Below are 13,132 nucleotides of genomic sequence, written 5' to 3' on the forward strand. Positions count from 1 at the left end.
ATGATGCCAATTAGATAGGTTAGTTGGTAGATATGTTATTGTATAGGTAGATGTATTGCAAACAGTGTTGATACATTCATTCTATAACATGGCTTTGGAAGACTTCATTCTTAAAGCTATCTAGTAAAAATAGTTGTGTACAGTTCACTATTAGCCATGGAATTGGAATCTATTTGGAAATTTAATAAACAAATGAAAACCAGGATGGTAAAAATTGGAGTTGTCAATAGACACACAATATGTACCTTTAGGAAGTTTGATATATTAGTGTTTCACTTTGGGAGATATTTGTTGGAGAGAAAATTCTTATCTCTTCGACTACTTTGGGCAACTTTTCCTGCCACTTAAGGCAATTCTACCCCACTATTCAAAGCTTACACAGACATGCAGACTTAAGTTTCAGATGCAGAATTGCAGAAATGCAAATTTTTTAAAAAATTGCAGAGGTGCTGGTTGACAGTAGAGACCACATTTGCTTACACAGGTAAGGGCTAGCTTAAAAACTCTTCTTTGGGGGTGCCTGGGTGGCTCAGTGTGTTAAAGCCTCTGCCTTTGGCTCAGGTCATGATCCCAGGGTCCTGGGATTGAGCCCCATATCGGGCTCTCTGCTCAGCGGGGAACCTACTTTCTCCTCTCTCTCTGCCTGCCTCTCTGCCTACTTGTGATCTCTGTCTGTCAAATAAATGAATAAAATCTTAAAAAATTAAAACATCTTTGTAGTGATCCTTTGAATATGATACTGAAGTGTAAGAAGCTTTCATCTTCATTTATTTCTTCCTTTTACCTGTAGTTAGATTCTGTTATGACCAGTCATAATAATGCTTAACCTGTTTGATTTTTAGATGTCCTCACTGTCTCTCTTGTTTATCTATATATCAAGATATATATTTTTTAATTATCACAGTGGAAGTTGTGGGAGATGCTGCTGATAATACCATTTCCAATTATGAAAGATTGCCTTTTCATGGGGCACCTGGGTGGCTCAGTGGGTTAAGCCTCTGCCTTCGACTCAGGTCATGATCCTGGGGTCCTGGGATCGAGCCCTGCATCGGGCTCTCTGCTCAGCGGGGAGCCTGCTTCCTCCTCTCTCTCTGCCTGCCTCTCTGGCTACTTGTGATCTCTCTCCCTGTGTCAAATAAATAAATAAAATCTTTAAAAAAAAAAAAAAAAGATTGCCTTTTCAGATTTCTGAACTTCAGTGAACTAAAAAAAAGTTTGTTTTTTTTTACTTTTAACCACATGTACCCCTTTAATTAAATTTTAGATAGGAACTCAGTCTCATAAAGTGAGTAAAAGTAGAGCCTCTATAATTGAGATGAGGGAGGGATGCTTAAAGTCCCACCTCTGGACTTCCCCAAAGTTTAGTCCATTGGATGTAATGGTCACTATGTACCAAGAAGCAAGATTATGGTGTAGCTCTGTCTCATTCATTCAGCCAGCAGAAAATGTGTATTATACAAGGCATTGTTAAAGGCTATGTAATATGCCAAAGACATAAAGATAATTACCTAGGGACTTTTGTACACCATGTGTTTTTATTTTTTTTCTTTTTTAAGATTTTAATTATTTATTTGATAGAGATCACAAGTAGGCAGAGAGACAGGCAGGGTATGGGTGAAGCAGGCTCCCCACTGAGCAGAGATCCCGAAGTCACAAGGCTCAATCCCAGGACCCTGAGATCATGACCCAAGCTGAAGGCAGAGGCTTAACCCACTGAACCACCCTGGCACCCCACCACGTGTTTTTCTTTAAAAAATGTACAAGATGATTTAGGACCTGTAAGTCTGAAAAGAAGCCTCTTACAAGCTTGTTCTATAGAAACCCTGTGTTCAGCCAAATATGTTTTTTATCAGCAGTATGGATTTGACCAGTGATTGTGTTCTGGAGACCGTCTCATGATGTACTGACTCATCAAGGAATAGAAAACAAAGGCAAGAGTATGGGTAGACGTCTTCTAGTTGTAAAGTGAAGTGAAAATCACAGATCTACTGCTGAGAGACCCAGAAGCTACAGTTGTCTCATGGGCTCATTAAATAGCTTAATCTATGCCACTAAGCCATAGAACATGAATTGACATTATAGGATGATTAGCCCAGAAATCGTGGAGTCCAGCCAGATAATGTGCCATCAGTGGCACATTAACTGAGCTTAAAGTGTGCACATAATAAGAGAATAGTTAAGTTATATGTTGTACAGCAAGTAGATGTCGAATCACTATGAGCTGTGAGGCCAGAAAGTTGGTGTTAAGGATTCATGAAGCCCAGAGTTAAATAATGTCGCAGAGCTACAAACTGTTTTGAAATGGCACCTTCAGAAAGGTAACCCTGCCTTGTAGTGGTATCTCTTTTTAAGTGAGAATTTTTAATGACGTGTAGACCCTTATGGTAGGTACACAGAGTGCTGTGCTCTAGCTAAGAATTGAACTACAGTGAAAAAAAGCACACATTTTCTGTATGCAGAGATATGGAAAGCTGTGAAGACAAATATACCTGCCCATACCCCAGCACTTACTCATCCCTTTCCTTACAATTACCTACAATTGTCCTTGTAACTATATGTATGTCTCCTTTATTTAAATTTACTTTTGTTTTTGTCCTTTTTAATATGCTGTGTATGGGACTAATTCACAAAGTCTTGAATTAAATGTTTTTATATTAAAAAATGAATAGCTGTGATTTTTCACCCTAAATAGATCTGTACTGATATTTTGTATTTATTTGACTTTCCAAGTTTTTATATTTAAATCCCATTTATCCTGAAACCATTAGCTTTTATTTAAAGGTACAACAGTTTTTAATATGTCATAATGATAATATTATTAGTAATGTTATCAGACTCTTTTATATCCAGTCACTTTGTTGCCCTCATTGTATGCTCCTCAAGGACAAGGATTTTTGTCCTTTCTTCTCTTTAGGTCTAGTCTACATTACGCCAAAATTTTTACTTGGGGCATCTGACTGACACAGGGAATACCATACTGAACTGTAGATAGTGTAGGATTAGACTGAATATCTCTTCCCCCAGAACATAACATGGCTGCCTTGTTTTCATCCTAAAATCTTCCGCGTGTCACCTTTATACGGAGTTATCTTCTGTCCCCGTCTAGATTGGGACATCCTAGTACCATAGTTCATGTTCTTCAGATATTAGTCCTTTCTGCAGGTGTGCTTTTGTTTGTGCTGTTCTTTCTCCTCCACTAATGTAAGCTCTTGAGAATAAGAACTTACTATTTATCAGTTACTTTATGCCTAGCATGGTATCTAACATAATAGATGCTTTAATAGGTATTTGTTGACTGACTGATTTTTGGTCTCTTTATTTAATCTTAACTTTTGAATTACATTTGTGTGACTTTTTCTCTTACTCTTTTCAGTTTTTCAGAAACATTGGAATTGGCAGATGACATGGCTATTGATATTCCCCACATTTGGTTGTACCTTGCTGAACTGGTGACCCCCATGTTAAAAGAAGGAGGAATCTCCATGAGAGAACTTCTCATGTAAGTTTTACTTGCTTTTTGTTTTTGTTTTTGTGGGTGTGTATACAGCAAGCTAAACTGATGCGAAACTTTAGCAGCGAACTCTAGCGTAGTATTGTTCCCTCGGTCCCTTTGGAGGCTCTTGGATGCAGCCTGTGACTCTTCACAACTTCGCATTTCAGGGGATTAGGAAGTACAGACTGTCAGTTACAAAGTAAATAAGTCATGGGGATGAAACCTGTAGCATGGGGAATATAGCCAGTAATATCACAATAACTTTGTATGGTGACAGATGGTAGCTATACTTATCACAGTGAGCATTTTATAATATATATAATTGTCAAATCACTGTGTTGTACACTTGAAACTAATACAACTATACTTCAGTTTAAAAAAAGACATTTCACTGTGAAAATGTTACATTACACTTTATCTGCAGTGGAGAAGTCATGGGGATATGATAACCCTGTGGTCCATTGAGGTTAACAATGTTTGTCGATAGGGCTCCAGAATCACTTAACTGGAAAGTTATTGGTCCTGGAAACTTAATGTTGATCTGACTTTTATGTCTGTCATTATTTAAATGCCATGAGAAGTTATTTCTACATAATAGCTTGTCAGACTGACACTTGCATAGTACATGCTCTGGTTATAATAAAAGGAACTGCATTTTAGGCATTCCTAGATTTGGACAGGAGTTGGGAATTGTTGCTATATTGTACAGACTAATTTTTCCTAAACTCTTTTTGACAACATTAGTATTTCCCCAAAAACTGTTCATATGGTCAAACTCCACATATTATGTGTCCCTTTTGTTTGAGGCTTGCAGCACATTAAAGAATATGAGAATTCTGTAGTAAAACAAAATAACAAAAACTATTTAACTTTGGGCACCTGGCTGGCTCAGTCTGTAGCATATGCGACTCTTCATCTCTCAGTCATGAGTTCAAGCCATACACTGGGCATAGAGCTTATTTTTAAAAAAATGCAAATTTAAAAAGATTTTATCTTTGTTTAATTCAGCATTGCCTCACTTAATTGTAGAATCCTTTTCTTGAGGAATAATTATTCATATCCTATGGAACACAGTGTGGGAAATACTGATTTAGACTATGAAAAAAAATGGTCCCTTTCTGTTTCATCCATAGTCCTAAAGAACATCTTCCTTTTTAAAAAATACTTCATAATTAAGCTTTGCAGCTCCCTGTTACCTAAGGTTCTTCTCTCCTTTAGGCTTGAACTGGTATTTACGTAAATAGATGATTAAGTGAGACTGATCATTGCATTGCTTCTATCACTAAGGCAATCAAAGAAAAAGGCAAAACTCAGGAATTCTAAGGTCCCTTTCCAGCTTCTCCATGAAGCATAAAGTGAACTTGAAGTCTTCTGCTGAACATTACTTAGAGCATGTCCTGGAGCTTTCTCTTGCCCATTATTATTTAGGTTGTGTAGTATCTGTTCTTTTGGCATACATTGTTTGCCTACTGTTCTAGAATAGGGAGTTTGTTCAGAGGAACTTAATCACTACTCCTGTCTTTTACAGAGAATTTAGCAAACCTTTACTTCCTGTTGGAAGAGCTGGGGTCTTGCTTTCTGAAATATTGCACCTTCTATGCAAACAAATGGTGAGTGTTAAACCGAGTGTCAGACTCAACAGCGTATTAGGAAGGGCAGTAATTTTTGGTCCTGAGTTATCCGTGAAGAGCTTAGGTATCACTGTGCAAGTATTTCTGTAGCCTTTTATTATTTAAAAAGAAGTGTTTCAACCTGATTTCTTACAGAGGTCTATTTCTCCTTCTGTTAGTAGTAACTTGGCAAAGAATTCTCTAATCTCAACTGGATTTGGTATAATTCTAAAGAATCTCGAAATATGTTGTATTAGTGGCCAGTAATTTTATCTTCTTGAAACATAATGGCTGTATTATTTATACTTTTTAGTAGATTTCAGTGAAAACTCCTTGCTTTTAGAGCAAGGTAAGATGCCTAAAATGATAATTTTATTAATTTTGGATCTCAGGATAGGTAATCTGATTAGTAATAGGTGTTAAAAATTATTCTACAGAAAAAAAATTATTCTACAGGATTGTGAATTGCTATCTTAAAGTTATATTTAATTTAGTTTTAATTTAGTTTAATAAATACTGCACATTTCTCTGCAAAGCTCTATGCCAGGTTCCCAGTTTACAAAGATAACTAAGCCTTCAAAGAATTCATAAACTAGAAAGGGAGACAGACAAGTCTAAACCAAAACTTTGAAGAGTGTTTCAGTGCTCTATTAGAGGTCTAAGAGGTTTGGGAAAGTGGTATTAACAAGACCTGGGGTGAGAAACATCAAAACAAAATTCATACATGAAAATTCTGGAGTGAATCCTGACTTATTCAAACCAGAGCCAAAGGTATTGGGATGATAGATTTCATTGTTTTATTATAGGCATCAGTAAAACTGTTTTGTTTCATTTCTCCCTCTGGGTGCACAGAAGTCCCTTTGTATTACATCTCTGTATGAGTTATTCATGGACGGGTGTACTAAAGAGCCTGGACTCTAGTTCTAGTTATTTGTTATTAATACTACTTACTGGATGGCACTAAAGTTTTTATTGAACCCTAATTTGTAGGTCCAGAATTCCTTCCTCTTTTCCTAACCTACTTCACTTTAGTCCTTATTAAAAACTCAAATTCTTACTAACTTTTATGTGTAGAAACAGAAAGCAAATTCTCATTTCTCCCGACCAAGTTCTCATAGAGCATAAATTCTGCAGTCAGCCTGAGTTTACATCCTGACTTTGGTGGGTTATCAGCTAGCTGTGCCTTGGGCAAGTTACTCTATGAAATAATCAGTACATGTTTCATAGCTGGTAGCCACGGCTTAACGGCTGACCTTTCCCTTTATCACTGTGACTTCATTCAGGCAGTGGACTTGTACCTTCTCATCAGTTTTCAGCTGACAGCAGCTCTTCTCTGTTATTTCTTGGGCTCAACCATGTTCCTCTTGCCCTTGAAATACTTCTCATTCCTGGTTCAGGAGCAGTAACCTCCTTAGTCATTCTCATGTTAGCGTAATTGTGATCTACTATGAAGAGGGAGGGGTTCCAGTGAGGCTTGATGAATGGCTTTAATAGCAGATGTATATAACACTATCTAGGACGAGAGACACTGTTGAATTTATGAACTCTGAATTGAACCTTTTTTAGGTGCTTAAATTCATAAATCCCAAACATGAGTTTACAGTTCCCCAGATTAGTCATCTGATAAAATAAGTTATTGAACCTTAAATAGCTATATCACAGTCATTCACCATTACATTTGCATACATTCAGATACCTTGGTGTGAAAGCAAGGAGTCCTGAGACATTAACTTCATATCAACAAGGGAAACTTTTGGGCTGTCTGGGTGGCTCAGTGGGTTAAAGCCTCTACCTTCGGCTCAGATCATGATCCCAGGGTCCTGGGATTGAGCCCCACATCGGGCTCTCTGCTGAGCAGGGAGCCTGCTTCCCCCTCTCTCTCTGCCTGCCTCTCTGCCTACTTGTGATCTCTGTCTGTCAAATAAATAAAAATAAAATCTTTTAAAAAAAAAAAAGGCAAAGTTTTGAGTTTTCAGTCTTTACAATTCTATACTCTTGACTTTAAGCAAGTCTTCTCCTCTCCTCCTCCACCTCCTTCTCCCCCTGTTCCTTCTTATCACAATGTAAAAGTAAATGGATTGGACTTATCTCTGTTTTAGAGCCATAAGAAAGTGGGAGCCTTATGGAGGGAGGCTGACCTCACCTGGAAGGACTTTTTACCAGAAGGAGAAGATGTACATAATTTTCTCTTGGAGCAGGTAAGAACAAGGTTTATACCTTCCTGCTTTATAGTAGTTGGTCTGTTTTATAGACTAAACGAAGGTCATTTCATTAGTAGTTCAGTCATGTAAAGTAGACCAAAATAAGACTCATGGTCAAAATGTCATTTTAAGTCCATGCTTTAGGGCCACTCCACTATTCACTCATTAGCTGATCGATAAAGAATAAAATTTAAAGGATGTAGCCACACACAGAAAACAAGCTACATATCTCCATGAACCAGAAAGGAAATTGATAAATAAAGCGGGGGTTATAGGGCTAAAGCTGTAAGTCTTCTGAGCTCTGGGTCTAAAAACCAGTAGAGACAGGCAGAAATTATTTCTATGAGGTAATGAGGACAGTATGCCCCTTACAGGGAAGAAAATTGGAGGATAGGCTTACTGCATGAAACCAAGTAGGAACTCCATAGAAAGATATATGCAAGGAAATAGACACAGTCATAGAGCCGAAACCTTAGGTAGGCTGTCCGCGTGGTAACTTGATCCAGAAATCCACAACAAGGTATAAGACCCCGTGATCAATATATTCTGGTTCTCATTAAGGAATTGTGGAGGATCAGGTAGAGGCAACCATAAAAATATTAGATGAGGAAGAGTGACAGAGAAAGGAAACAACTCCCTCTCAAAATGATCCTGCAAGGGATGCCTGGGTGGCTCAGTCAATTAAGTGTCTGCCTTTGGCTCGGGTCATAATCCCAGAGTCCTGGGATTGAGTCCCACATTGGATCCCTTTCTCAGTGGGGAGCCTACTTCTTCCTCTCCTCTGCTGCTCCCCCTGCTTGTGTGCTCGCTGTCTCTCTTTCTCTCTCTCTCTCTCTCCCCCCCGACAAATAAATAAATAAAATCTTAAAAAAAATTATCCTACAAATCAAGTCCTAAAGTATAGGAAAATTAAAACCAAGACAGCTAACAAAATGATGAATAAGTAGAAAAAAATCACTCAGGTAAAATGAAAATAAAGCAATCTGAAAATTATTTTAAAGTAAGTATGTTGTGCTGGGTAAAGACACTGCATTGGGTTACTGGGGACGTTAACTTCCTAGATACTCTGGAGAGCCCTCCTGCCAAAAGGTAAAAGCCTAGATGAAGCATAATTTATTTGCATTGCTGGGTTCGTAGAAAGTGAACGTAATTGCTAAGGAACTAACCTAGTAAGTGAAGAAAAAAGCCAGAGATGAAACCTGAACCCTTAGCAGTGAGCACACATGAAGGGCATGTTGCTCAGTGCCATTATAAGTGCTACCAAAAATCTCGGAAGAAGTTGAAATGGTCCTAGTTCAGTATTACCCTGGCTCCCAGAAGAAGCAAACCAAAATTATTTTTGGAAAAAACATTCTCAACTTAGGTCTCTTGATTATTTTCTAAAAATTAACATTATCTAAATACATGATTAATACTTAGAGCCCATTTAACCTGTAATGAAACAAGCAGCCATGAGTGAGAATGAACAGATAATAATGGTAGATTTAGACCCCAAAGACTAGAAATAACGGAATTCTCACTTGGAATATGACATAATGCTATATACGAAAGAGGAATTCACAAAAATGAGCAAATAAGAAAAGATTAGTCAAAATGACTGAGAAGATTTGAAAGAAATGAAGAAACTACGGTAGATTTCCAAGAGATGTCATGAGATTTAGGGGGTAGAATGAGAAAGTCCAACAAATGTCTCATGGAAATCCCAGGAGGAAGAACAGAGTAAATGAAGAGGCAGTATCTGAAGAGACTGTGACTGAGACTTTTCCTGAGCTGATGAAACAAGAATCTATATAGAAAGCACATGTATACTATGGAGGATAATTAAATTTCAGTGAAACTGCATAATATCAAAGACAAAAGATTTTTAAAACAGTTATAAAGAAGTATGTTACCTACAAAGAAACAGTAGAATTTGCAGTAGCAACAGTGAAAAACAGAAGATGGTGGAATAATCTCAAAGGGCTGAGAGAGTATCAGTTAGTTAATCTAGAATTGTCTCTCCAACTAAATTAACCTTTAAGAATGTGGGTGACAGGGCACCTGGGTGGCTCAGTTGGTTAAGCCGCTGCCTTCGGCTCAGGTCATGATCCCAGGTTCCTGGGATCGAGTCCCACGTCGGGCTCTCTGCTCAGCAGGGAGCCTGCTTCCCCCCTCTTTCTCTGCCTGCCTCTCTGCCTACTTGTGATCTCTCTCTCTGTCAAGTAAATAAATAAAATCTTTAAAAAAACAAAAAAGAATGTGGGTGACATATATTTAGACACTTAACACACTTCTAAATAACCCGTGGCTTGAAGAAGAAATCATAAAAGATAGTAAGATATATTTGACTGAAGGGGCGCCTGGGTGGCTCAGTGGGTTAAAGCCTCTGCCTTCGGCTCAGGTCATGATCCCAGGGTCCTGGGATCGAGCCCCGCATCGGGCTCTCTGCTTAGCAGGGAGTCTGCTTCCTCCTCTCTCTCTCTGCCTGCTTGTGATCTCTGTCTGTCAAATAAATAAATAAAATCTTAAAAAAAAAATTTTGATTGAAGAAACACAACACATCAAAATTTGTGGGATGCAACTCAAATAGTACTCAGAGTGAAACTGTTAGCACTGAACACCTGTATTTAGAACAGATCTGTGACCTCATTTTCAGCCTTATGAAATTAGAAGAAAGAACAACAAATGAAGTTCAAAGGAAATAGAAAAAGGGAATAATAAAGATCAAAGTGGAAATCAGTGGAAAAAAAAACAATAGAGAATAGTCAGTGAAGTCAAAAGCTGGCCCTCTGAAAAGATAAAATCGTTAAATCTCTAACCAGACTAATCAGAGAAAACAAAATTGGAAAAGAAGGTGCAAATTACCAGTAGAAGGAATGAGAGAGATGATGTTACACAGTTTCTGCACGTAATAGTGGATCAGAGAAACTTATGAATAATTTTTATGCCAGTAAGTACCTCAGTTTAGTTGAAGTGAACAGATTTCTTGAAAGGTACAAACCACTAAACCTAACTCAAGAATAGATAACCTGAGCATCTATTACACTGAAGTAGTTAAAAACATTCCCACAAAGAAAACTTCAGGCCCTGGTGTTTTCGCTGTTGAATTCTATCAAACATCTAAAGAAGAAGTAATACTAGTTCTGCAAAGAATTCTGTACCAGTTCCTCCAGAAAATTAGAGAGATTCCTTGCCAGCTCATTCTATAAGACCAGCATTACTCTTGTAATAAAACTAGACAGATACATTTCAAGATAAAAAAAGAACTATAAACCAATATTCTTAATAAATGCCCAGAAAATTTCTCAACAAAATTTTCACAGGTGAAGTCCAACATTATATTAAAAGATTAATACATTGGGGCACCTGGGTGGCTCAGTGGGTTAAGCCGCTGCCTTCTGCTCAGGTCATGATCCCAGAGTCCTGGGATCGAGTCCCGCATTGGGCTCTCTGCTCAGTGGGGAGCCTGCTTCTCCCCCTCTCTCTCGCTCTCTGCCTGCCTCTCCGACTACTTGTGATCTCTGTCTGTCAAATAAAATCTTTAAAAAAAAAAAAAAAAAAGAATACATCACAACCAGGTAGCCTTTATCACGGGAATATTATGGTAACATAATAAAACATTCAGAAATCACTGTGTGGATGTATAGAAGATGAAGGAGTAAGCAGCTCCAGAATTACTCCTCCACTGAAACAACTGTTGAGCTAGCAAGATGTGTTAGAATGAGCTATTTTGAAATTGTGGAGTCTAGTCAGTGTGCTACCAACACCAGGGAAAAGCTTGGTGAAAAAAAAAATCTGGTAAATTTCAGTAACCTTGGCATTTTGCATAGAAGCTATTAGCCCCTAGCCCTGTGGTAGACAGTTGGGGAGATGGTGGTACAGTTTTTTGGTGTCAGGTTGAGAAATGAAGACCTTGTCCTCCAAAGATGGGTGCTATGCCTTTTAATCTGCCTGGCAGTTTGCTGAGGGTCTAGTGCAGGGCCCGGCCATTGTTTTAACTGCCTAGACCAAAGGTTTCCTGAATGGTGTCTGTCAAAGAATTTACAGAACCAGATGCATTTGACTGTGGTCCTACTCACCCCCACTCCACCCTACCCCACACTTTTCTCATTGGATTCATGCATTCACGGAAATCTCTGCACGGTCACTGGCGTTGTGGGGAGATAATGGGTCATAGACTGTAATGACCACACACACAGGAAGGAAGGTAGTCTTTGTCTAACGTCAATAAACAGTTGACTACAACAGTCTGATATCCAGAGTTACACATTACAATATTCAAGATATCTAACTGCCAACAAAAAATTACAAAGCATATAAAGAAACAGGAAGATACAGCTCATTCACAAGAAAAAACAAATTGACAGAAAACATCCCTGAGGAAGCCCAAATGTTGGACATAACCAGACAAGGAATTTAAACTAACTGCCTTAAATATGCTCAAATTGCTGAAGGAATCATGGACAAAGAACCAAAGGAAATCAGGAGAATGATGTATGATCAAACTGGCAATATCAATAAAGAGGTAGAGATTATAAAAACAAACCAAATAGAAATTCTGGAGCTGAAAGTTGGAATAGCTAAAATGAGAAAATAACTAGAGTGGTGCAACAAGAAGAAAGAATCCACAAATTTGAATATAAAGTGGTTGAAATTGCTCTGTCAGTCAGGGGGTCACTGATTGACACTAATTTGCTGCCATAAAAATCCATCTTTAATTTTTGAAATGAAATTTCTGGTGGTGTTATATGAAACTATGAGTATCACTGATTGGGTTTTTTGGGGTTTTTTTTAAGATTTTATTTATTTATTTAACACAGAGATCACAAGTAGGCAGAGAGGCAGGCAGAGAGAGAGGGGAAGCAGGCTCCCTGCTGAGCAGAAAGCCCAACGCGGGGCTCGACCCCAGGACCCTGAGATCATAACCTGAGCCGAAGGCAGAGGCTTAACCCACTGAGCCACCCAGGCGCCTCTCACTGAGTGTTTTAAACTTTTAAAAATCCTCATACTTTGGGTTTTTTTAAAAATAAACTTTATGATAATACATATTGGAAAATTAATTCATTAAACATATAAAGGGGCCTTTGAAAGAACTGCTCAGTTTTCAGAGCAGAAAGAAAAACGAATCAAAAAAATGAACAGTGCCTGGGGACCTGTAGGACACCATCAAGCATACTATCATGGGCATTAGAGAGTCCCAGAAGGGAGAAGAGAGAGAGAAAGAAAGGACAGGGCAGAAAAATTATTTGAAGACATAATAGCCACAAACATCCCAAACTTGATCCAAGATAGGAATCTACATGTGTAGAAATTTCAGTGAACTCTAAGCAAGATAAACTGAATGAGATTTACTCGGAGATGTATTACAATGAAACTTTTGAGTGACAAAGACTGAAATCTTGAAAGCAGCTAAAAAACAAGTGACTTGGTCTGTACAAGGAATCCTCAGTAAGATCAATAGCCAATTTTTCATCAGCCAAAAGATACTGGGATGATCTGTTTAAGAAATTTAATAACTTTGGGGGCACCTGAGTAGCTTAGTCTATTAAATGTCTGACTGGATCAGGCCCCTAGTTGGGGCCCATGCTCAGCAGGAAGTCTGTATCTCCTCCCTCTCCCACTGCTCCCCCACCCCCGCTTGTGCTTTCTTTCTCTCTCAAATGAATTAATACTATCTTTAAAAATAAATTTAAAAAAAGAAATTAAATAACTTTAAACCAGGAATTTTCTATATGGCAAAATTTCCTTTAAAGATGAAGAGGGAAAAAAAAATAAAAATGAAGAGGAAGTGAAGCATTTCCAGGTTTAAAAGCTAAGTGAGTTTGTCAGCAGTAGACCTGCCTTACGGG

At 38.1% G+C, this 13,132-nt stretch overlaps 1 protein-coding gene across 21 annotated transcripts in view; it reads left to right on the forward strand.

The window, feature by feature from the left end:
- EIF4G3 (eukaryotic translation initiation factor 4 gamma 3) overlaps nucleotides 1-13,132 on the forward strand; it is a 343,452-nt gene that overhangs the window by 316,270 nt on the left and 14,050 nt on the right. For all 21 annotated transcript variants that reach the window (XM_080801932.1, XM_080801933.1, XM_080801934.1 and 18 more), the window contains 3 exons: nucleotides 3,374-3,499; nucleotides 5,022-5,103; nucleotides 7,203-7,301. In XM_080801932.1, the coding sequence (XP_080658058.1) occupies nucleotides 3,374-3,499; nucleotides 5,022-5,103; nucleotides 7,203-7,301 (307 nt within the window). The remainder of the gene's footprint in view (nucleotides 1-3,373; nucleotides 3,500-5,021; nucleotides 5,104-7,202; nucleotides 7,302-13,132) is intronic.

This window comes from Martes martes (genome assembly GCF_963455335.1).
Source record: "Martes martes genome assembly, chromosome: 4".
Taxonomy (NCBI): Eukaryota; Metazoa; Chordata; class Mammalia; order Carnivora; family Mustelidae; genus Martes; species Martes martes.